Genomic DNA, 26,292 nt, shown 5'->3' on the forward strand with positions numbered 1-26,292 from the left:
GTTTGTTAAGAGGCGAACTTTGTAATAACATGTCAAAATGCAGTGGTGTCTCTGGACGTGGGCAGGCTGCCTGCCACCTGGCTATGTCACAGGACAGCCTGGTAAGGGAAAAGAGGAAGCAGCCTTCCTCATCATCCTCGTAATTCACAGCCCCTAGACTGGGGTCAATTTTAGTGCCAAAAGATGACTTTAAATGTGATTATCTCCTAATCCTCTGTTTAAAACACTACCACCGCTCACTTCAAAAGATTGCCCTGCTTGTTAAGTTGGTTCTTGCTTGAGATTAATGAGTCTTGAAAAGTTTTCAACAATGGCCAGATTGTAACCCTCGCTGACTTGCATTGAACGGAACAGAATTAGGCGTCAGAGATTCTGCCCCGTCCCTCTGAAGTAGAATCTTGTAATTTAGCCTTAGTTAAATATTAAGTAAATGTCTCTAGGGGGTTTGTTATGCAAACTGTATTGGTTTGGTTTTGAAGCACAATAAAGAAATCTTTTGGATTTAGTGTAGGTTTTGTTTTTGTTTTTTTTTTTAAAAAAAAGCCTTTAAACTGGACTCCTATGGTGAAATAGATAGATTTGTATCTCTTTAATTATCACCATCATTACCCCAAAAATGGTTTTCTACTGTATTTTGTGATGATGACTGGACAATGTACCCACATTTTTTTAAAACTTTCCTGCAACACACACAACACAACACACACACCACACACACACTCACCTCTCACTCACTCACTCACCACTCACTCACTCACTCTACTGTTGCTGCTCCCAACCCCCTAAAACCGCCATGATGGTTTTAGGTTTGGTATTGGTTTGGTTTTGATTGAGCAGAATCATAATCCTCACAGAGAGGGAGCAGCACCCTCCTCCTCCCCACACCCCCAAGCATCTCTGAATTTACCTCCTGAATGTGTGATTATTTTTAAGTTTACCTAGATATCGCATTGTTTTGAACACCAGGGCCTGGAGGCAAGATGTCTTTAAGGATGAAATTAGATTGCATCTGCTAAAGTGATGCAAAAAAAGTAAATATTTCATGCAGAGTTTGGATGTGCAGTTAGTCCTCCTCTCCCTTAGGTTGTATTGTAGCTTTTAATGTCTTTTCAAGAAGCGTAAATAGCATTTGGAAGGTCATATCCAGACCCGAAACCAAGGCCCATCCTGGCAGGTCAGAGCGTAAGAATTCAGCTGGAGTCAGGCTGGTGGGTGGGACTAGGGCTGCTCTTTCCCTACTGCCTCCGGGCCAGTCAGGTCCCTGAGGATCCTTACCACACACCCTCCTGGACTGGACTTTGTCCCAGATTCTCTCCCATTCATCTATAAAACAAAAGAAAAGAGAACGAGCTAATCATAGGCCAGTTTCATTTTTCTGATGATTCTCAAAAGCTTAACAACTCTCTTTTTTTTAACCAATCAATTCCACTTGCGACTGAGGCTTCATTCTTGAATGGATACCATTCTCCTAGCGGCTGCGTCCTGAGCCGCCTCTACAAGCCAGGTGCTTTACATACAAGAAGCCCATTTCACAGATGAGAAAACAACCCCAAAGCGGTGGAGTGACTCACCCAAGGGGAAACATCCAGTAAGTAGCATAGGTAGTGTTCACACCTGGCTCTACTTCCCAGTGCCATCTGTTCCTTTCCACTGCGCCACCTTGCTTCAAATGGCTAAAGTCCACCCTCCCCCCACCCCCCATCCAATTATTCAGAAATGCGCTTGGCCTCTTTGGTTGAAAAGGCTCTATATATCATCACAGCCTTATTTGCTAGTGTCTTATATGTCCGGCAGCCACATGTCACAGATTTCTCCTTCCACTTCTCTGTACTGTGGTCCCTGTTGAGTCCCCCCCACCCCCAGTTGTCAGACTTCATGTCCCAGACTTTTTACACTTCCCCAGAAGGCCAGGACATCCCAGGGACCTAGGAGGGTGGAGAAGGACTTCGGTGCCTTTGTCTCAGGACTGGAGGCCTGAAGAGAGCTGCCTGCTAATCCTGTGGCCTTGTCATGCCGAGGCCCACGGCCCTACTTCCTAATCCTATTTTGCAAAGCAGCCAAGTGGAAGAGAAGGAGTGAGGATCCGAGTGGCCCATTGTCCCATTAGGAGGTGGAGATTTGGCCCTAGGGGGCCTGTTATTGCCTGAGGAGACACAACCTCCTGGGGAAGGCCTGGCATTTTTCTTGTCAATGTGCCTTGTCCTTCCCAGGTTTCTCGCCACTGGGTGTCTTCATCTGCCCGGCTCACGTACCCATCCAGCCCTCCTGCATGAGGGATGGGGAGCCTTACATTCCTCAGCAGCTCTCCGGTAGCTTTTGGGGATTGGGAAATATCCCCTGTTCTGGGAAAGGGAAGGAAAGAAAGTCTTTTATCTGTTAAGTGCTCCACCAGTTTACAGCTAGAGAGACCACACTTTATTCTGGCCTCTGGAATTTTCTGGAAGCTTGAGAGCTACTAGACCAACCTAGTCTTATTAATCTAATGGCTGTCATCTCTCTTCTTGCATCTCTTTTCTTTCTTTCTTTCTTTTTTTTTTTTTTTGCCAGTTCAGGGCTGAGGCTTCCCCAGAGGAGATATCTTTTGTAGCTGCTTCTCCCCAATGCAGATGACATGGGACACCCTCTTTCGTGAGAGGCCCTGTCCCCAGATACCAGCTGTGACCATTCCTTCCCTTCCAGGCCCAGCCGCCACCAGACGCCAGACCCTTTTGGTCCAGCGGCCTCCCCTGGGCATGCACAGTGGCCTTGGGGTCTGCACGATGGCCGCAGGCACTACATTTGCTTTGGGGAAGTTAGGCCTCAGCCATCTTAGGGTTGAACTGGGAAAATGAGACTTCCTGGCCCGAGTCTGACTACCAGAGTACCAGCCCTCTCCCTCCGGGCTTCTAGCCTCCCCCAGCCGTGCTGGCCATCTGCAGGTGTCTGAGGCCCAGCCATGGCCCTGGTGTGTTGTCTTTGCTGGGCTGAGTCCAGCTCAGTGCTGTTATTACGTTGCCTGTGAGATGGAGTTGAAGGGTCTTGAATATACCATTTTCAGGGACCCACAGTATTACTGCTTATGAATAAATAACATTCTAAAATTCATAAATGTAAGTCCCATGTGTCTGTGCCAGGGCAGTAGGACTGTTCTTCAGATGAGCATAACCCCTGTGCCAGCTTTCAGCACAATGAGAGTTCTCAGCGCAGCCACAGCCAGCATTTGCTGAGGCCTGACTATGTCCTAGACTCAGGGCTATGGACTTCATGAACGTGCCTGAGTGGAATACAGCACTATTATTATTTCATTTGTAAGGCGAGGAAACAATGCAAGGAGGCCAGCCAAGCTGACGAAGCCAGTAGGGAGCAGAGTTAGGATTTGAACCCATAACTCATCTTAGAATCCTGGCTGTGAACCACTGCATTCTGCACTAGCCTTTTCCCATCATTCTGTTAAATATACCTTGGCTTTTTTGTGTATGAATGTCTCATATTTATTTTATTTTTCATTTTACAAGCAGTGAACCACATTAGTATACAATTGAAAAAATAAGAAGTTCCCTAAACCTAAGTTATTGATTTGAGGGTAATTCACTATTCCCATCTGTTTATCTATCATCTATCTATCTGTGCAATGTTCGATTGCAGCTTACCCTTTAAATGCTACTTTGTGATGAATGGTTTGGGAGATGGGATTGGGATGACTCATGAATCTTCTCTCCTACAAGGAAACAATGAAGCAAAGGATGGTTTGTTTACCTTAAGAGATTTAGGAGATTTGGATTCTAATCCAAGTGAAAATTGTTCCACCTGTTTATTTAATATAACATGTGTTTCAGTAACAAGATAGGGTGAGAAGCCTTCGTGAGGGGTGTGGCCAGGCTGGATGGCTCCTAGCTTACGGGCTGTACAGGTGTGCAATCAGGTGTAGTCCGAAGTTTACTAATAACTAGCCAAATGGCATTTATCTCTGCACCTCAGTTTGAAATCTGCGAAATGCGGAGTTAAACAAAATGACTACAGGGCCCTTCTTATTTTGAAAGTTTTATGATTATAAAGCCATTGATGCATCTTTTAGGATATTCAGCCTTTTTAATCATATGTTCTGGCTGTAGCAATGCATCTGGCCCTATAAAACTTCTCTGGGGTGACCTCACTCCCCCTCCCCCCAACACACACACCGTGACTTGGTTGGCTCCTATCAGCTTTCTTGGGGTCTTGAGGAGCAACAGTTAGTGATTCTCAGGAAAGGGGCCCTTTGAGAGATAGTTGGACCCACCCCGGATCTGAATCACTAGGAGTCACTTGGCCTTGAAAATGCAAGCCAGGGGCCAGAGGAACTCGATGAGCTTTCAGGGTTCTCCTAGTCCAGGTGTTGTGACCGGAATAACCAGACTCAACCTGAGTGCTTTGATTATAGAGGCAGTTTATCAGCCGGCGGCTGTCCTTGCAAAGGAGCAGCCCCGAATTGCCAAGATACAAGGTTTTTAAGCCTCAAATCCCATTCCTCATTCTGTCTTAAACACAAAGGTCCATCTTTCTCCTATTCACTACCTGTCAACCCACTGGTCAGGTGTGCAAGCGGGAAGTACAGAAGCATAAAGCTTGTTGTTAGAATGTTATGTTCCCATGGGCAATAGCCAGTGTTCCCATGGGCGATGGCCAAACAGTAATTTTCAGCTTATATACAATTGATTATTTTTCATGCCACGCAAGCAAGCAGGGTTACACAGGCTAAAATTGGCAGTTAGCGTATAAGCTCATTGTTACAAGTTTCATGATTAACAGAATGTGGTTAGGGGTTCCAGAAACTAGGCCTAAGGTATAGACTTCCTTTGTCCAGTTTCAGGTTTTAATTATCCTTTAACCCTTTCACATTTCTGTGACCTTTTCAGTAGTGCGCCATCACACAGGCACATAGCAATGGCAAACATGATGCCCACAAACCTTCCTCTGAGCTCTCATGTACACGTGTGTGTGTGTGTGCGTGTGTACTTATAAATTCATTGTTTGTATTACATATGCTCAGCTTTAACTAGAAAAAGATGTTATGTTTTTGTTCCTTTTGAAATTAAATTTCTTCTGGCATTCACAGGCACTGAAATCAGAAGAGAAAACAATGTCTTGTTCAATTTGAAAATGTTTTTCAAATACATAGCTATTTGACTCTAGGGGTTGGGAAATGGCATTATGAAAGTTTTTCCAAAAACTCTGACTTGGAAATTAGCAAGTATGGCCAGCAGTAAACTTGCTTCCTTTTAAACTAACACTGGTAAACAAAGGCTGACTGAGTGAAATAAGAAAGCTGATTTTTTTAGTTAGGCCATAGAAGGCTCGGTCAAAGGAGAAAATTAAACTCTGGATTTAATATTCACTCCACAATTGATTGCACACCTGTATCCAGGCTGCTAGTGGAATGTGAGCCCATCCCAGCCAACCGGAGCCCATCCCAGCCAACTGGACCCCATCCCCATGAAGGCTTCTTAAACCTGGGCTATGTGAAATAAAGGTTGAGTAGTTTTCAGTGCTTGTCTACATAATTGGGAAAAATATTTAGCTAGAAAGAATGGACACAGGGGAATGGTCGAAAAGTCTTCATTTTTCTCTAGCCAACAAAGACTACAACATGGCTATTTAATTAGAATTCATTTTTAAGAAAATGGCGGCTCATTCACTTGGTTAAGCATTCCAGACAAGCTAAAGTATTTTGAGGCTTTTGCCTGTTGGGGGCTGGATAAAGAAATTTAAACCTAAATTTGTACTGAAGAAAGCTTTTAGAACATATGAGATTGAGTTTTATGCCTTTTTTTTTTTTTTAAGGCTACTAATCTACAAAGAACATTTGACTATTTGCCTTAGGGGGCAATCAAAAGGGTGTGTCTTTGACACTGAAAGGATTAAAGCATTAAAACTCTGCCAAGAGCCTGAGTTTCAGAAAACCAGGTGCCTGTCTTATTTAAAGCATTGTAGTTGCCTAACAGGATGGTTAAGATTAAAATTTAAAGTTATGCACAGGATGGCCTCTGGTTCAGGAAATATGCCTGGTAAATGGAACAGCAGTTTATGATGGAAATTCTCCTAGAAAACTCTTGGTGAATTAGCACCCGAATAAAAATACAGGTGATGTTAAATATTCTTTTGAGGTCCCCTAGACATTTAACTTTTGTAACCTAAAATTCTGAGATTATGTGCGTTGAAACAGTAGATGTTGATACAAACAAGAAAAAAGCATAGTAATCCTTCGAAGGCATCTCCTAAAACATCTTCTGAATCTTGTGTTCTTGCAGATACGTCAAGCTTGGGTCTCCATTGTAGTTTTTCGTTTGAGGGGGGGATGTGGGCGGGTCTTATAACCGTGAACATAATTCATTAGTTATTACTACCAGCAACTTGTTCCTAAACTATGTCTAGACACACAGTAGCACAGTCTTAAAAAAAAAAGTAGAAGAAGATTAAAATGTTCTTGTCTTTTAAGATGACAAGCTTGTCCTGGAGTGTAATTGGTCTCATGTCAGCTTGTCACCTCTACTCTGAAAACAGCTAGGCATAAGCAGATTCTATAGAAATAGGTTCTGTAGCATTTCCGTATTTAAAATATGATGCCGGGAGCATGTAAGTAGAAAAAAAAAAAAGTTTCGTGAGTCATTGTCTCTAAAAATGTTTAAAACAAAAATGCATACAACTCCGCAGATGGCACAGCGCTTCAAATACATTCTTATCTTAATCCAACATCAATTTTGTAAGATATTCATACCTACATTTACATAAGCGAAACTCGAATGAGATACTAGTAACACCCAGATCTCGTTCTCAATCTAGCTCTCTGCTCTGTGGTACTGCATCAGGCCTAAAGGACTCTCTGTGGGGCAAGTGCAGAGTGTTTGGAAAGAGCCGAGCAGACTAGATCATAGGTGGAAGATGTAGAGAAAATATTCACAGATGGGAAAATGCACCCCTAACGAAAGTTCAAAAATGCCGACCTTAAAAATAGTTATTTTATCAGCGAAAATGAGTTGAGTCAGGAAGAACAGAGAATTGTAATTCAGGACATGCAAACTATGGCAAAGCCACGGGCAAGTCCGGAGAACAAGGAGGATCGTTCTTTTACAGCGACAAGGGCAAGGTGGGCGGAGCTGAGATAAAGGAGCGGTCACTGGAGGAAACGGAGTTCGTTCGAAGTGAAATGGCTCTTCCTCGGCTGGGTTGTGACCGTCTCTCATTAGCTGGGCCATTGCTGGGGGAGGAAAACCCTTTCTTCCTCATGCTGGGGTGGCGGAGTGGAAAACATCTTCCTGTTGGAGATGCGAGGCAGGTGTCTTCCTGTCTGGGGCAGTCCAGGAAGAGTGGTGGGGTGTGAGAGCCAGCCCACCCCCCAGGCCTGCGGGACTCCAATCTTGGCTGAGGTCTCCTTTATTCTCACAAAGAAGAGCAATTGTGTAAGTAGTCACTTTAAGATATATTAGGTAAATTTGAGCAGGATTTAAAGACCTTTAAACATTTGGTAAAGATGACTTTTTTTTTTTTTTAAATTTTAAAGGAAAGTGTGCACCATTTCTCTCAATGCTGAAAGTTCTGATGTCAGCTACTCAGAAAGCTGCTTTTAGGAAAGCAGCTTTTCTTCAGCTTTCCTTATTCATTCCTCCCTATAAAGAAAAAGCCCCCTCTGCCCAATCTTTGAACACTTACAGATCTCACAGAAGAGTCTCCCTATTGCAATCGTCCCTTCCCCCTCTTGCAATAATCTTTTCAAAATAAGCCCATCCTTATTTTAAGTCTAGATTTGTTTTTTTATTTGACAAAGAAGCACAGAGAATTCAGTGCTGGAGTACCTCTGCATAGTCCTCTTTCCAATATCATTTTGTGGCAAAATTTACTTTTTGTTTACTCTTTTGTACTGCAGAATACCTTTCAGGAAGACGTTTGAATTCTTCTAACCAAAGCAACATATAGATAACAAAGAAAACAGGGAGAAGGAGTCATTTTGTGTAGGCTAATATTAGTATCCACTTGGGAAGGACAGCTGCTCAGACACAAAGTAGCTTCCTGACTTCATTTTTATAGCTCTGAAGCACAGAGCTATAAAGAGCTATTTAACTATGTTCACATGTAACTACAAAATCATCTTCCATCACCAGGTTATACATTACTTCTTGTTTTCTCTCACTTTATATATTTTAGAGCTGGCTTTCCCAGAATTAATGAAATCCATTGAGGATTTGCTGTGTCGTACTTCCTTCTCAGCTGTGTCTGGGTAGTCTATTACCTTGTTTTATTATTCTAATGAATAAATAATTCACAAAGAATACGGGTGTTAAGAAGTGTGATAGCATTTTAAAATAATATATCAAAATCCATTTTAATTCTATCCGGACACCTAGGTTGTTAACTCCATTGAATGCATTATGTACTACTTTATGTACAGATTAATTCCGGGACATTAATTTAACCAGTTGTATTATCAGATCTGTAGTAATGAATCATACAATATTTTTTTCACCCCTGTAGTATACCTTAAAAGTTATAAACTAGATCTAACATTATGTTGAAGAAGTTACATAGTATTTTATATTAGATTCTTAATTATCTCCTAAAGTACCGGCTACAAGCTGTAAATCCTAGATTATTTACACATAAGTGGCTCGTTCACTCTTATTTTTTTCATAAGCTTGGTAAATTCAAAAAGCAGGACTTTTAAAACAAAACACCTAAATGATCTTCCTTAAAGCAGGGAGACGTGAAGCGGAAAAACTACAGAATAAACACAACCAAAAAAAACAACAAAAATAGTCCCTGTCCATTAGGTCTTTACTTCTCAGATTGATATATTTTCTAAAGCAGTGAACAGAGTCGAGTTCTCCAGTGAGCCACAGTTTGTGCATTTATTCATTTAGCAGAGATTTTTATTCTATACTGGGCACTGGTAATTTTTTATATTTCCAGCATTACTGGAAGTATTGCCCCCAGGTCAAGCCTGCATCAACTTAACTTCGCACTATCACCTTCACCTTCTACTTCGCCTCTTTCTAGCTATTCTTATGCCCTTCAGATTCAGCCTTCCCACAACATGCAGAGTGATCTTTCTCAGATGCAAATATAACCAAAAATCGCTCTTTAAAACATATTAATGTCCAAGCACTTTAAAATTACCTTTCATAATCAGTCTTCTGCCGAAATCTCTACCTTTAGCCCTTCTTCCTACCCGTCCTCTCCTGTAGAATCACAGAACTCCTGCTGACCCCTCCCCCCAACCCCCACCCTGGTCCCTGCATTTTAGACATATCCATTTTCTACCACATGCATCCTTCCTAGCGTGGCCCCTGCCTTGCCTGCTGTCACCGGTTCCTGCCTGCTATTAGTCTCAGGATGGGCATCATCTCTAGAAAAGCCATCCTAAACCTTGTATTATCTGCATTCCCTTCTAGGTAGATCTTTATTATTCCTTGAACCTGGCACGTAGTAGCAACTCAATGAATAATTATTGAGTAAAATAAAGGCTTTTCCTACAAAGATGATTTAAGAGTTGTCTCCCTATAGGGGACAGACATGTAAAGAAGTAATCACAGTTCAGGATGCTAAAGATACATGAGAAAAATCTGCAGAGTACTAAAGTAGCAGCCCAGAGATCTTTTAAAATGGAATTATTTCCCACCTGAAATGTTCCCCACCTAAGATGTTTCCCAGTGGCCCTCATGGAAAGTTCAAGACACAAATTTGGTTGAGATTCCATCAAAGTATGAAAGCAGTGATTCTATAAGTTTCTGAACTGCTAAGGAATCTTTGAACCAGAAACCAGGTTTCATTTGCCTTTTAAAAAGAGCATCACAATTCTTTTTTACCTTGTAATTGGTGAGCAACTTTAAAATTTATTTAGTCATTTATTCAGCAAACATCTGACAAGGGCCTATTACAAAATAGTCCACTAAGTGCTGGGCAGTAAGCAATAAACAAGACAGACTGCATTCTGCTCTCCTGGGATTCACTTGTAGGCGAAACAGACAGTAATAAGTAAATCAATACAGTAATGAAAGATCGTATGATTATTGTTTAGGCCACGATCAGGGTTAGAGCAGAGACCTGCTTTAAAGAAGGTGATCGAGAAAGAGCACTTTGTGCTGGTTTCATTTAACTTCAGGCTTGAAGGATGAGGCGGTGCCAGCCAGGTGAGGGGTTTGAGGGGAGAGTTCTAGGCTGAGACAGGTGGAAAGGGCAGACCCAGTACCGGACTGTGGGTCTCGAACAAGCCTGGGCATCCTCTCAGCTTGGGGATGGGGCGGATCAAATAAAAATGTATAGTCTAAATGCAGGCAGAGTGAGGTCCTACAAAGGAAAATAAAAGCAGAGATGAGGAGAGAGATGACAGGTGGCTGTGTTAGGTGAGGTGATCAGGAAGGGTTTTCCAAGGAGGTGACTTTATGTAGAGTTTACTTATAACTCGTATTTCAATTGTCGTATAGATTTTAAAAGTGTGAAGCCACCTTCGAGATGGTCTTCTCCATCTTTAAAACAAAACATTTGCTGTGATCCAAATCCGGTAAGACATTTCATCAAACAGTTGTTTTGTTAAAACGTTTTCATTGTTCCCCGTCAGATGGGCCTCAGCCTTTGAGTGAATGTGGACACTGCAGAGACCAGAGCTCAGAAAGATGAGGGCGGATGTCACCTGGAAGGCAGGCGCTGGCCGGCTCAAGCCAAGCCTGTCTCATAACGAAGGGTCATGAGGAGGTTAGAGCCCCCTTTCAGTCCTGTTGGGAAAGTGCTGATGTGTGATCAACAGCCACATCTTAATTGAGTTAATCACTCACTGGCCAACTGGACGACCAGTGGTGCCTTGCTCCCTGCCCCTTCGCTTCGCCGGGCCGTCCAGCCTCCTTCTTTTGCTCCCAGCAATGAGCAGGCATCGGGCAGGGGACCCAGTGGGACTCCCGCCTTTCCCGCTAAAGACTGGCCCCTCAGGAAGAGACTCATCTGACTCCGGGGGAGGAGAAACGATCCTTCTCTGCCTGAGAGGAACTTGGTAAAGATGCTCGTCCTGCCAGAGACGAGGAGGAAGCAGCAGACACGAGGGATGAGGGTAAAAAGACTGTCTTTCCGTGCAAAGTCTTCATTGCGGCCAAAATGAGAAAGAGACTAGAGAGTATTTCCCTGTCTACAGCCCTTTGTCAATTGCAATGTAATCTTCGTTTTTAGAGTATTTTCATCTGAAGGGATGGTGTGTGACTTTTTTTTTTCACTGAGCTCTAAAATTTGGTGTCATTATGTTTTTACCCCGGACAGGCCCTTCCGTAGAGCTCACTAAACCTGAGGTCTCCTGGCACAGAGCCTGAAGAATCAGTTCACTGGTGCCCAGGACTAGACCCTAGAATGTGAAGTTCGTACCTCGGGCCAGACTAGGACTACGTCTGAACCCTTTGGTTGGCAGAAAGGTGTTGCGAGCAGGTGGAATTAAACCCCAAGGGTCCAGGGAACTGTTCGTTCAGCCCTTTTTGCCTGAGAGGTGTCATTCATGAGGTACGGGAGCCTCCCTCTGTCTGCCGGGCTCAGGACTGTCTCACGTGCAGACGAAACCATCAGAAGGTTCAGACATTTCCCAGGACAGAAGTTACGTCTCAGACCAGGGCCAATTGCTTTCACAAGTGAGACATGAGGTTTTGGTTCCCGATGGTGGCAGTGATGGAGGAGGGCAGGGCAGCAGTGCAGCCATGACGGTGCGGACCCCGACTTTTACCTGAATATGTCCGTTTTCGATTAAGAAGGAGGAGAAACGATAACCAGAAAAGTTGGGTGGTGGGGACACACAGTGAGGAGTAAATAGAGGTATTGATCAACACACAGCTGATTGGGGATGTCATGGAGAAAGCATGCTGGGATGTCTAAACTTAGCAGGCAGACTTGGTAGCCACCGCCGTCTGTGGCCATCATGCTGTCAGTTGTTTGAAATGAGTATGAGGTTGGCTCTGCCCAGTGTCGATAACTCAGCCCGTGACATCTGACCGAAAGTGGAAATGTTGTATAAAGAAATAGGAGGGTCCATCTGTCCGTTCCCCCCATTAGCTGAGTGGATGCATGTCCAGGGCACTTTCACCGAAAACCGACATCATCTGCGTTGTCATAAGTGAATTTTCTTCCCCACATCCTGTGATTATGGCTCTCGTAATTTTGTTAGCCTGCCTATTGAGTTTTGATTCTTATGCATTTCCTCGGCTCTCCATTTCCTTCCCAGCCTCTTAACTGGTAATTCAGTTTGCTCATGGACTGCTGCCTGACAAAGCACCTCGTCACGAGGTGGTGCTTCCCCACTCCACAGATGTCGTTCTAGCATGAGAAAGTGTAACCAGCAGTGTCACCCTTTAGAGACAAAGTACACTTAGACCTTAGAGTTTGGGGACAATCCTCTGCTATGCTTATCATCAGTTAGTGTTCGATTATTTGCCAACTAAGAAGTAGGAAGATCTGGGCATACATGAAGGGGACCTGATCCAGACAGACAGAAGGCCCCTAACCTTTGAACTTTCTCAGATGAGTGTTTGGTTTTTTTAACATCGCTTTGATGATCGGAAATGGTTTTAATCCCTGGGGGGGTTGTAGCAGGAATTGTGTCAGGCTGCACCACAAATCCCAATTTTATCCCGTGCAGTACAGCTAATTCGGTCATGTGAAAGGCAAGCCACTGAGACTCAGCTGACTGTAACTCGGAACTGGGGTACACGGGGTTGCCTGGTTTGACTCCTTGGAATCTTGAATCCTTTCAGAGAGAAACCTTTTTTTATATTTCTCCTGAGGGACCACCTCGCAAATCTTTTCTGACTTCCACACGAATCACTGAGGCAACCTCTAGCTCCCAGTTCCTTTTCTTTATTTTTATTTTATTTTATTTTATTTTTTTCCACTTTCTTAAACGTTAAAAGCCGTCTCTTTCCATCAAATGATCCAACACTGACCGAATATATGAGAACTTGTGATGGTCTGAAAAACTAGGTGTTCCTAGTTTTAACCACCTATGGCCTAAAATCAGACTTGTGGTCTGTGGGGTCAGCATGATGACCGCCACCCTGAGCTCACCACACTGAGACCTCCCCATACACAGATGCCGTCATAGAAGGACAGGGAGTGCAGGTGCGGCCACCTTTTCTCTTGTCTCAGGATAATTCAAGACCAGACGCTCCCTCGAGCTCGATATGTTTCAAGGAATACTGAGCCCGAATCCCATTTTAATGACAATCTATGCTTTTTCCAACTGATTCCCACCTCCCCCCAGAAAGTTGAGACACGTTAAAAGAACCCAATGGTTTAGTCTGCAGAGCTGTTTTTTGTTTTTAAGGGTTTGGGTTTTGGTGATGGTGGAGGTAGGAGGAGACAGGTAAAAATATCTGTTTTTATGAGCCATATTTCTAAGATAAATGCTTTCTCAGTCTTGACGATGAAGCACGAGTTCACCCAGGTGCCAGGGGGATGACTGGAGCTTCAGGAGAGGCCCGAGCAAACGTTCCTCATGCCATCCTCACAAGCCTTCACATTTGCTTGGTGCCTTCATAGAGCACAAGTGACAGAACTGTGGGAACATTCGTGAAGTGTGGCCGAAACAGGGAAACCGGCCCCATTTCATCCATGTGTCACACGATGCTCCCTTTCCGAGCGTCATGGCACCAGCCCAGGGTCAGGATGATCATCGCTCGCCTCCACCTTTCAAGGGAGCACCGGCCTTGTCTAAAGCGGCACAGACGGCGGTGAGCTCTGAGCCGTCAGTATGGTGTCACCCCACTTAACGCTGCTGGGAGCTCGCTCCTAGGAAACGGGGAGGGGATGCACATCGATGGTAAGCTTTCCATTCTCGGCCTTACGGTATGTTGAACTTGCTAGGGGTAGAATCCTTTCTTAACGTGTGGTCCATGTTATTAAGGTCAAGGAAAGAACCACCGATGGCCACAACATCCACTTTGGAAGCAGTGTGGTGACCAGGTACCCAACACATCCACTTAATCCGCCTTTTGCCGTTATGACAGGGATGTGGCGCTCACCATGTGACAAGATGAGGCTTCTGTTGAGTGGGGAGGAGCTGAGAGAGCTGCATGGGTTTTAAACATAACAATGAAAGTAATACATTTTCATCCAAGTCCAGGTAGCAAGACCGGATAGAAAGGGTTATGAGTTGGCCAAATCCGTTTGTTTCTGGAACTTAAGATAACAAGTAACATGAGTTTCGATAGCAAGAAATTTTATCCAGATGTTTATCTAAATCTATTCAGCTCCAGATTGCAGAAAAAAAGATTTGGGGTAATGAGGGATACATGTATGTTCATTGCTTGATTACATGCATGTATGTCTAGATGCTTTCATTCACTTATTCATTCATTTATTCAGGACCTAGAATTGTTTCAGGGGCTGGGAGATGAAATGCTCAAAGCCTAAACTAGAGGCAATCATACAAAGATGAGTAAACACAGATAACTGCATAATTGTAAAAGTCCACTGTGATTCCCAGAGTGCCTAGTATGTGAGATGAGATTTCACATTTTTTTCTTTAAATATGTACATCTTGATTTTAATGTATATCATAAAATATAACTAACAATCAGACCAAGATTTCACAAATGTTTCACTGAAAGGGAGTGAGCCGATTTGAAGACCAATATCAAAGAAATAACGTGAGTTGTCCATGGATGTGGAAGAATCCAGAAGGTTGTTTATGAATGCTGATTGCTGGGCAGAGTGATCTCGGAATGCATAGGAGACCTCCAAAGCCAGCTTGGTAGGAGGCCACAGAAATTGTCCCACTGGAGGTCCAGACATGTTCCAATTAAAACTAAGCTGACTCAATCTTGAAAATATTAAAAAACTAGTCACTTAGACTGTTCTTGCCCCATGAAGACAGTATGCTTGCTAATTGGCGAAGCTGATTGGCATAGAATTCAGCCAGTTGGGCTATTGTTGCAAATTGCCTGGGGTGATTATCCAGAATTTGTTGGGTTTTCTAACTTGTGAAAAAGTCCAGTTATAGGTTTTACTGTTTTTGATGCAGGTGAGAGTAGACTCTTAAGTTAGCAGTCGATCAGCCAAGACTAAAGATGGATTCCCCTTCTAGCCTGAAAATTCTGAGACTATATTTAATCAAGATTTATATTTAAAAGCCTGTTGTTGTTGTTGTTGTTGTTGTTGCTAGGCTAGCTGGTTGGGTTACACACACAGCTTTAAGCAGATGAGAGAGTCGAACCAGCATGTGACTAACATCTACTGCATTTTTGCTTTCAGGGGTCTATAAAAATAGAGGTTCGATCTTTTGATATTATTTTGCAGTTTGTTTTTTCTGTGGTCAGGAAGACTGACAGTTAAAATACTTAGACATGTGAGGGCACAGTCTAATAAAAAAGAGTTACCTTAGCAACAGTTACATCATTATCTAAAGCAAATTTTATGTTTGTTTTTGCATGAAAAACGGAAACAGCATACAAAGTACCCATACCAAACCTCATTTCTAACCCCCAGTGGATCTGCCATCCAGTTTGCCATACACTTACATGTATTTATTTGTAAATACATTTTTTTAAAATAGAAATAGGATCGAAAAATACTCTTGCAGCCTCTTGCTTTTGGCACTGAACAGCATCTCATAGTGCTTTTTAAAGTTGCATAATCTATTTAACCAGTGTCTCGCCAGGAACATTTAGAGTTGCTTCCAGGACCTTGTGGTTGGTTGGATGTTTGAAGGCGGATGGGCTTATGCATGGTGTAGCTTTTGCACGTGTTCTACATTTCTTAGGACTAATGACACTCGTTTCCTCAATGGGCATCACTTTTTACGTGACGTCTGTCCCATGGTGAGTAAAGGACACTAGTCCCAGCCTTTAGCTGGATCTTTCATTGCTGGGATGAAATGGATAAGAATTTGGCAATTTTCTCATCAGCTGTGACATTTTAATCTCTTCCAGCGGTCCCCAACCTTTTTGGCACCAGGGACCAATGAGAATCTAATGCCTGATGATCTGAAGTGGAGCTGAGGTGGTGATTCTAGCACTGGGAGTGGTTGCAAATACGGATGAAGCTTAGCTAGCTCACCCACCACTCACCTCCTGCTGTGCAGCCAGGCTCCTAACAAGCTACTGACTAGTACTCGTCTGGCAGAGGGTTGGGGACCCCTGTCTTAGCCCAAGGGCAGTCAAGTAGTCTAAACTGAATGCTACATGGGTGTAATGGATGAGAATGAGAGAATTTGGGTTCTTTAAGGGTAGAGATCTGTTTTCATGTAATATTTGTCAGATGCTGGATGGTAGGACACGGAGAAAAGACCATAGGATTTGGAGTCAGAAAATGAAATTCAAGTCTAGCTCTATCTCTCTTATACTGATTGCATTATCTTTGGTGAGACGCCCTCTGTAAGCTTCAGTTTCCTCATCTGTAAAATAGGAATGATATGAACATTAAGATGAATAATATCTATAAAAATACACTCTTAAAAATCACTGCACAAATAAAAGGTTATTATGTAACCCCATTCCGTATTAATGAAAAAAGAGGTTCAACTGGTTTGAAGTAACTTTTCTGAAAATTCATACACCTATGACTTAATGACCGATCTCTGTATCTTTAGTGTTTGTCTTCAAAAATTTCAGAAGCAAATCTGAGCTTGAAAACATAGCGCATTAGAAAGAGCAAGAAAATGTTGTAACTTAATTATTTTATTTTTCTCACCTGCCATTTGTTGCGTTTGTTACTGTATCTCTGTTTTTACAGAGCTTGGAATATGTGATAGTCTTCTGTGATTTATGGTGTTTGCTCTATAATTTCTTTGCTTTGGTGTTCAGGCATGGAATGAAATTTTATTCGTTTGAAATTACAGTCGCTTCTCCCAGTAATTCACCCCCCACACTGCATCCCTACAAGCACATGCAACCCCACATGACACACACTGTGAAAAGGGCCCTGAAGTTTAAAAAAATGAATAAAAATAACGCCACAAGTATGAGAGGACATTCACCAACTGAAAACAACTTTTCACACTGGATGGTAAGCAGCAGTCTCTAGAATGTTCCCAAATAACCATAACAAAGAGCTGCTTTTAATTCACCCCCTAAAGGCAAACAGACAACTACAGAGCAATGTGTGTTCCAGCGAGAGAAAAAAAGACTCAACACTGAGCCAGCAAAACAAATCAATCTCTTTTTTGTAAAGTTGTTGATCTTAAAAACCTCCACAGCTAAAAATTGCTCTTAAAATGAATCCCATCCTCATGGTTTTGAGTAGGTGGATTTTCAGCAGCTTTCTTTGTGGCATGTGTGGTCACCTCCTCAGTGCCCTGTAGAACTGGGGTTCAAGACCAAAACTGGGGAGGACTTCTGAAGGCAAGGATATTAATAGGCTTCAGAGCTACTCCTGTAATCAGTATTCCAAGCCGTTGTTAGTTAACACTTGGAACAAAGGACTTTAGGACCCACGTTGATGTCTAGTTTCTCTTTTTTAAATTGAGGTACAATTTACATATCATAATATTCACCCTTTTAAAGAATGTAATTCTCTGGTTTTTAGTATATTCAGAAAATTGTGCAACCATCACCACTGTCTAACTCCAGAACGTTTTTGTCTTTCCAAAAAGAAACCCATAGCCATAGGCACTCACTTCCCATTCCCCTCTCCTCCAGCCTCAGACAATCACTAATCTACTTTCTATCTCTATGGATTTGTCTGTTCTGGAAATACCCTATAAATGGAATCATACAATATCTGTCCTTTTCAGAATGTCTGGCTTCTTTCACTTAGCATACTGCTCTCTGGGCTCATCCATGTTGCAGCATGCATCGGTACTTCATCGCTTTTTATGGTCAAATAACATCGTGTTGCAAGGATATTCCACCTTTGGCTTATCCATTCATCCATTGGTGGATGTTTGGGTCATTTAAACATTTTGGATGCTTTGAAAGATGATGGTAAGAACATTCACATACAAGTTTCTATGAGGACATATGTTTTTGGTTCTCTTGGATATGTATATATCTAAAAGTGGAATGGTTGGGTGTCTGGTCTCCCTTTATCAAAATCATCATATTAGTAACCTGAGAAGAGGAGGAATGAGCTTAATTTGGACAGATTAAGAGCCAGGATGGGTACGGACCAGTGGAGAAGCTATGGTCTTGGGGTTAGAGCCCAATTGTTCTCTACTCTCCAACATTTAAAGAATGATATAACTAATTGCTGATGTTTTGAAAATAAATCCAGGGATAGACTGTAATTCTCAGTGATTCACAATGTTTCTTCCCCACGAGACCTGAGAGATGTCATGTACTCCTGTTAGTTAATCTCTTACACCATGATTTCTCAAGATGGAGGGAGCTATGGGTGTAGCAAGAAGGAAGAAAGATGGTCGAGTTTATCAGAATTTGTGTGTGGATGGAGGGAGGTGGGTAGGTGTCGTTGGAAAAGAGCCTCTGGATGCTGCCAACATCCTGCAGAGGATTTAGCTTTTATTATAGCAGTGGAGCCCTCACACCATGAAATGGAGATGCTTTTGGGGGGAAGCAGACAAATGGGGGCAGCCAGCAATCTCAGTGTATAAAAAACGAATGGGTGGCTTTGTTTTTAAAAATCCTGTAGCTGCTTTACTGGCAATAATGTTATTTCAATGATCTGTGTTCTAAACTATTTATGCTAATGTGAAGAGTAATGTCCTGTTAATTGGACATGTTAGACACAGCACACTTGTCATTGTGGATTGTAATAACTAGAAAGGGCCACCACACTAAGAGAAAAACGTGCTCTTTCCTCTGCCGCCTGGATGAGCCCAGCCATCAAGGACAGACCCCAAGCTGGAAGGTCTTCATGCTGTGAGGATGTGTTTCATGTTGACGAGATTGATTTAGTAGAAATGCCTTTTGTAAGTTTGGAAGTGGCAGTGGGCTATGCAGAGAAATAGATTTTCTTTCCACCTATATATTCCCTTTATTCTGTAATCAGGGCAGAAGCAAGAAATTTGGCTACTTTCTCATCACGAAATGCAACAGGGCCCCAGCACCACCAGCGTCATGCAAGGACCCGCTGCTTGGCTAAGGTGTTCATGATATTTAATCGCTTCCTGCCTTGCCTCCTCATGGACGTTTCCTTTAAGTGTAGGCTTTTGGGGCCTGAGCCCAAAGGAATGTGATAGATGATGGAACTTAATTTGGTCCCCTTAGGTAGGAGGGCCCTTCAACAATGCAAAGCGAAGCCTTCCATTTAGGGCAAGCCCCATCAAGTTAATCATTATACTCTAACTGCAAACTAAATGGAGAAATAGTTCAGTTCTCTTCTGCCATGGTACTCTTTTTAACAGACTTTATTTTTTAGAGCAGTTTACGTTCACAGCAGAATTCTGTGAGAAGTACAGAGAACTTCCACATACTCACGCCCCTCCCTCCATATGCGTAGCCTCCTGCATGATCAGCATCTCCCACCAGAGAGGGACATTGTTACAGCTGATGATCCTACAGTGACATATCATAATCACCCGAAGTTCATAGTGTACATTAAGAGTTTACTGTCGTCCATTCTCTGGGTTTGGACAATGTAAAATGGCATGTCTCCGCCATTATCGTCCACATGGAAGTTTCACTGCCCTGAGAATCCACTATGCTCCACCTGTTCAGACCTCCCTTCCCCTAACCCCTGGCAATCACTGATCTTTTTACTGTTTCCAGAGTTTTGCCTTTTCCAAAATGTCATAGAGATGAAGTCGTACAGTAAGTAGCCTTTTCAGATTGGCTTCTTTCATTCAGTAATATACATTTAAGTTTCGTCCATGTCTTTTTAAGGCTTGAAATCTCTCTTTTTTAGTACTAAGAAGATGGCCATCTGTGACCCAGAGAGCAGACCCTCACCAAACACTTAATCTGATAAAAACTTGGTCTTGAACTTCTCATCCTCTAGAACTGTGAGAAATAAATTTCTGTAATTTATCAGCCACCCAGTCTATGCCACCCACGCGGGCTAAGGCAACTACTTTTTGAGATATGATTGACACAACTGCTCATACTTAACAGCTTTACTGAGGTGTAAGTCACATACTATCCAATTCATTTAAAGTGTACAATTGAATAATTTTTAGTGTATTCACAAATTTATACATATTTAAAATGTACAGCTTGGCACATCATGACACATGTGCTTACCCCTGAAGTCATCACCATAGTTAAGATATACATCCATCACTCCTAGAAGTCTCCTCATGCCCCTTCGTAATTTCTCCCCCCACCCACACCACCACCCTTGGCAATCATTGATCTCCTTTCTGTCCTATAAAGTCATTTGCATTTTTAAAAATTTTATATAAATGAAATCATGTAGTATGTACTGTTATTTTTGTTTTGGGTCTGGCTTCTTCATTCAACCTAATTATTTTAAGATTCATTCATGCTCTAGTATGGTATCAATAGTTTATTTTTGTTGTTGTCGTTACTGAGAAATATTTAATGTATGATTATACCACAATTTGTTTATTCACCTGTTGATGGAAACTGGATTGTTTCCAGTTTGGAGCTATTACAGAGAAGCCATCATAAACATTCATGTACAAATCTTGGTGTGGCTTATGCTTTCATTCTTCATGGATAAATACCCAGGAGGGTCATGGCTGACCATATGGAAAGTATATGTTTCACATTTTAAGAAACCGTCAAACTGTTTTCCAAAGTGGTTTTACCATTTTGCAGGTACTCCAGTGGTGCATGAGAGTTCTGAATGCTCCCCATCCTCCTCAACACCCTGCATGGTCAGTCCCTATAATCTGAGCCATGCTAGCAGGTGACAAGTGATGCGCCTGAACTCTAGTGTCCCAGACTCCTAGGGGTACCTGCTACATACCATCCAGTATCACTTCTCAGAGCCTTTGCTCAGGCTGTTCTTTCCACCTGGATGCCTGTCTACATATCCCTCTTCGTAGTTAAGCAGTCTTCCTTTAATGCAGAGCCCCAGGGCTCCTAGCCCTCCACATTGAACCAAAGTCCATCTCTACCTCTATACATACCCATAGAATTCTGGGGGTAATTTTTTTTCAAAGTCTATTTTCATTGTGACGACATCCTCTGCGTGACTTTTCCCCACTGAAGGATGAGGACCTAATACGAGGCTCGACACATCATAGGTTCACTGTCATGAATGTGACGGCAGAGACAGGACCCACCACCCAATGGGTGATGCTCTTTCTGTACGACTTGAAAAATACAGCTCTATTTGCTCTTAAAGAGAGCTGTCATTACAGTAATTGGGTTTTTTTTTTGAAATTTATTGATCAGAAACAACGTGTAGCCGCAGTGATATTTTGAAATACTTGTCCTAATTCTTAAAAACGTCCTTCAAGCATAGAAGGTGAAATACAAATGAAGTCGAAGTTATTCGTGAACATCAAGGAAATTAAATTTTGCCTGAACGAAGGTCTTCTAGCCTGACTTCACTTTATAATCTTAAGGTTTCCTGTCTCCAAGGATTTTAAAATATTTTTGAGCAAACTAGAGTTAGTCATTATGCCTGTAATATTTTGTTTATGTTGGTGAGTGGGGAAGGGGCAGAGTTAAAAATATATCTCAAGCGGCTTCTGAGAAAATCTTAGTAGTCGGTAAGTAGTATCTGCAGGATTTTCAACTGCCCAGATAATAGTCGGTCTGATGTGGTTTTCACAGGTTCACAGGAGGGAGGCAGAAACATAAAAGAGTGAGCTGGTTTCCAGGACAGTGTTCCTGGTAATAAGGGGGATGGTAAAGAGGTTAAGTTTCAAAGTCCGATTAGAAATTGCAGCTATGGAATTCGGAGTGATTGTTACTGAGGCTTTAAAGCCTGTGGATTTGGCCTGCTGTGCACAGACAGTGGTTCTTGGTTTTTAACCCAGAGCAAAGTGGCAGCAGAGCACAAAAACATATGCAGTGCCTTCTGGGGGCTACTGATATGCCGGAATAATGTTCAGAATTAACCGGCACCGAACGGGCTAAATGAAAGCACCGGATTGCAGGAAACCCTCAGGCAATCGAATCAAAAATATTTTGAAATAGTTCTCTCTCATCGTGGGTTTTGTTCCAAAGCAAGGTAACCCCATCCATCACAAGCTAAACAAAGCCCTAGTGAGATCAATACGGTCATGGCAAGATGAGAATGTTCACGATTAAAGCCTGTGGCAAAGGGACCTGTGCAGGAATACGGGGGAAAGCAGGGCTTCTCGGGTTCTCATGTGCACGTGATGCACCTGGGAGCCTTGTGAAGATGAGGGCTCCGACTCAGCAGGTCCAGGCTGGGGCCTGGGATTCTGCATGTTAAAATAGCGCCTCTGTGGGGTGCGTGCGGCCAGTCCTCAGACCCCTAACACAGAGGCTCCAGGAAACGGGTTGCTCTTCTCTCTTTTATACCAGATTATGAAATTATTCTGCAAAGCTCTCTGATAAAATAAGTCATCATTAACTGTCCTGTTTCTCTCTGAAGGGTATGACAATCCAATTCTGATTTCTATCTTCTGCCTTAAGAAAAAAATGAAGACACGTAGAAACTCCCTTATTAATAGCACCTTGAAAAAGTCATCTGAAAAAAATTCCAGATTGAGCCGTCTTTATTTTAGGGTTCAAAATACCATACCATTTATTTTACTGATGCTCCTGATTATTGAGTTAAGTTAAATTAAATCCAGTATGTTACCCACATATAGCAGGAGTAACAGGTAGCATTCAAAACTTTTTTAGCTAGAAGTTCCTTAAGAACAGTCCCTTTTCTGGTTAAGACTTGAAAATAAGGGCTGTCTGATTTGAGCGTTAGATGAGCTCTAGTTCAGGACCGTGCTGTGTTTGGATAGGTACTGGAAAGCGGTGATTTAAGGCACAGATTGAGAAGCCAGACACTCTGGATTCAAGTCTAGCGAGTCCTGCCACTATCTGATAGAATACAGTGGTTGGCTCATCTGTAAAATGGGTCTGCACTCTATGGGTATTATTGGATGAAGTGAGCTGATGTTTGTAAAACTCTTAGAATAGTGCCTGGCACACATATGAGCTATATAAATGTTTGTTAGCTATATGATTAAAATAAATAAAGTGAATTGATGTCATGTCTTAAGCACTCTGTGAAGTCTGGAAGTCCTGTGTCTCCTTTTACCAATTAAATATCACTCTACAAAGCTTTCCCAACAGATATCTAGGTCAGAAAAAGAGATGATTTCAACCAACAAACAGGGAAACCCAAAACAAATTCACGAAATCTAGGAGTTCATGAATTTTACTTATTTGGTTAGACTTACCTTATTGGTCCTTTGGTTTTGCAGCTGGTCATGTATATTGGTCAGGTGGCCAAGGATATCTTGAAGTGGCCCCGCCCCTCCTCCCCACCCGTCGTGAAACTGGAGAAGAGAGTGATTGCTGAGTATGGAATGCCATCTACCCACGCCATGGCAGCCACCGCTATCTCCTTCACCCTCCTCATCTCTACCGTGGACAGGTACCAGGTGAGGCAGCCCAACTCCTCCTCCCGTGTAAGGACCTCCCCTCAATGAGGCAGCAGAGAGAGGTTTTGCTTCTGAGTTTTCTTTTAAGGCCACTTTGAGGGACTTTGAGGTTTACAAAGTAAAGACTAAGGGGAACAGAAACTTTTCAAGCCTTCGATGACCATTTCTTTATAAGTAAAGTGACCGTATAATTTAGCGTCCTGGGGAGGCTGTGCCTGAGGATGGGAGTGGACAGGACACCATAATGACACCAGCATAACATGGACTGTCCAGGGACCAGGGTGTATTGTCTCTCCCCTCAAAAAGCGTTTTCACCCTGAGCGGCCTGACGAGACAGCTCTTGAATCGGTGTTCTCATCCCGTTTGTGACACGCGAGGGGTTTATGGTCCTAGTAAATGACCCTCCAGGGCTCAGATGACGTCACCAAATCCTCTTACTAGACTCCCCAAGACCTGAGGCAGAAGAGTCTGTGCCCCACATTGTTCCCCAAGGATGCCTCTGCCCCTGGCTGGGGCTCAGCCATTATAAAGAACAGCTCCACGTTTTCTAGAAAATTGTCTACCTGATAGAGGATTAATAAATGTTGAAAATAGAATTTCACTTAGTGTCTGCTTAGATGCCAGTAACAGTCAGGCCTTTTAAAAGTTATTACTGCAATGAAGTACTGTTTCGCCTGTCTTAGAACTCTTGCTCTAAGTTTGGGTTTCGTTTCATAAGTTTTACCTTTGACCCATTGGAAAATTTAGATTTCATTAAACAGAGCAGTCTTGTCCATAAATGACAGTATCGTTTCGCCCTGGCTCTTTAGTCTGGAACCCCAGGGACATTCCGAGTTCCAGGTCATACAGAAACAGGGGAGTCAGCCTGATGTGGTTGGAATAGGACAAGCTTAGTGTTGGGTCCTGGTCACCTAGGATTAGACCTCAGTTTCCTAAATGGGAAAGGGACGGATATAAGCAACATCTCCAAGTAGGTAGAACCTTGTGTTGTAACTTAACTTAAGTGTCACGCCGGATCAAAAACCATCTGAATGCCCCAGTACTGTTTGAATTAATTTGATGCAGACTTCCGGGCTATGTCGTGCCTGGTGCCATTTGTGTCAGAAGGATGTGGCGGGCCCAGCATCAGCCCCCAAGGGGCTGCTCTCTGCATCCAGAGAGGCTGTTACCATGCTCAGTGACTTTGGAAAAAACCAGCACGTGGAGGCTGACTGACTATAGAGAAGCAACTCCCACCACCACTTATCCACTCATTTTAAAGCCGCTGAGGTCTTCTTAAAAAAATCTTTTCAGCTCACATGACGCAACAGTTTTCATAAGGCCTGAATTGTTATAGTCGTCTTTCCTATTTAATTCTTAATGATAAATATATTTAGCTCTTTGGGTTATTGCTCATAAATAGCTCTAAATATGGATTTGTTTATATAAATAGACGTTGAACCTAGTGCCCAAATTCTAATTTCAGAATGCATTACCACATTAATTTTTAACGCTCCTTTGATTAACATTGAACACCCAGTTAATGACCAATCTTAAGAAAAGACATATATCCATGTTATTGTACTCACATGTTACGTTGGAAAGAATATGCTGCCTTGGTTTCAGAAGGTGTGGCTTCTGGTTCTGACTATGTCAGTCAGTGGCTGTGTGACCTTAGGCAAGTCACTCTGCCTTTCTGAGCCCTGGCCACTGTTGTGAAGATCAGATGTCGTGATTGATGGGAAAGCAGCTTTGTGCTAAAGTTCAATACTAATGTAACTTATCATCATGGTTAAGGGTTTCCTTGTTTGTAGAATGGGGCTAATTATAGAATCTACCTCAACGGGTTGTACAAAGATTAAATTAAATAGTGACTATAAACATCTTTGCATAATATAGACAGTTTCTTATTATCTTTATTCTCATCACAGACATTAGACAGAAGACCACAGACATTAGTCCTTGAAGCACATGGATTATATCTCTATGTCCAATTTATAAGCAGAAAATCCGTATGTTTTTATATGACCTGGGATTAGCCAAATTCCTTTGGCTGCTTTTCCACCAGCAAATGTTGAGACAGCACAGTCTGGACTTCAGCCTTGACATCGATGCATAAATATGCCCGTTCTTAGCTTAGGCCCATTGTCCATGGACTTCCTTAGGAAGTCAATTACAGCCAAGCTTTATCACCGCATCTCGTGATGAAGTAGGCGGTTGAATTTCCAGATAACAGCGCCATCTACCTTGCCTCTTGCTCAATGCTATATACATCATAATCTAAGAATAGGTAGAAATAAATAATTATTTACTCCACTAAAACTGTCAGCACAATAGCTGTGGATATGAGTCTTAAAGCCAAGTTCTACTACATCCTATGTCGTGAAACTTCCTCTCAGAATTATATTTCTAGGCATCTTGCCCTTTCTTTCCTTGGTTTTCCCATTAACCAAATGTTTCAGCTCATCAGATTGCTGGTCGAGGGCATGTGAGGTTGAGACTAGTTACTGGATCAGGAATCCTGTTGCCTTCTACAGCATCAAGTTGTGTATTTCTGTGCATGATCTAATGTCCTTGTTTTTTCTCTCCCTTTGCAGTATCCCTTTGCTTTGGGGCTGATGATGGCTGTGGTGTTTTCCACGTTGGTGAGTCTCAGCAGGCTTTACACTGGGATGCACACAGTCCTGGTAAGACTTTGTAGTTGGATCCTGGGATTATTGAATCAGTGTGTTCTTCACACGAAATTTTTATGAAGCTAATTGCATATGTAATTGTATTTCCCATCAGGCCAGTGAGTGAAGTAATTATTATTTTATGGCACGTGCATAACAGGAATAATCATTAAGATGATATCAAGGAGACTGAACTGGGCTATAGACCTTCATGACTTGGAAGATTGGCTA

General features: G+C 42.5%; 1 protein-coding gene across 1 annotated transcript in view; it reads left to right on the plus strand.

The window, feature by feature from the left end:
• Window positions 1–26,292, plus strand: part of SGPP2 (sphingosine-1-phosphate phosphatase 2) — an 88,279-nt gene that overhangs the window by 41,720 nt on the left and 20,267 nt on the right. Inside the window, exons 3-4 of the mRNA XM_039844902.1 lie at window positions 23,231–23,410; window positions 25,987–26,076. Coding sequence (XP_039700836.1) covers window positions 23,231–23,410; window positions 25,987–26,076 — 270 coding nt within the window. The remainder of the gene's footprint in view (window positions 1–23,230; window positions 23,411–25,986; window positions 26,077–26,292) is intronic.

Source organism: Pteropus medius, unplaced genomic scaffold, assembly GCF_902729225.1.
Source record: "Pteropus medius unplaced genomic scaffold, Ma_sr-lr_union100, whole genome shotgun sequence".
NCBI lineage: Eukaryota > Metazoa > Chordata > Mammalia > Chiroptera > Pteropodidae > Pteropus > Pteropus medius.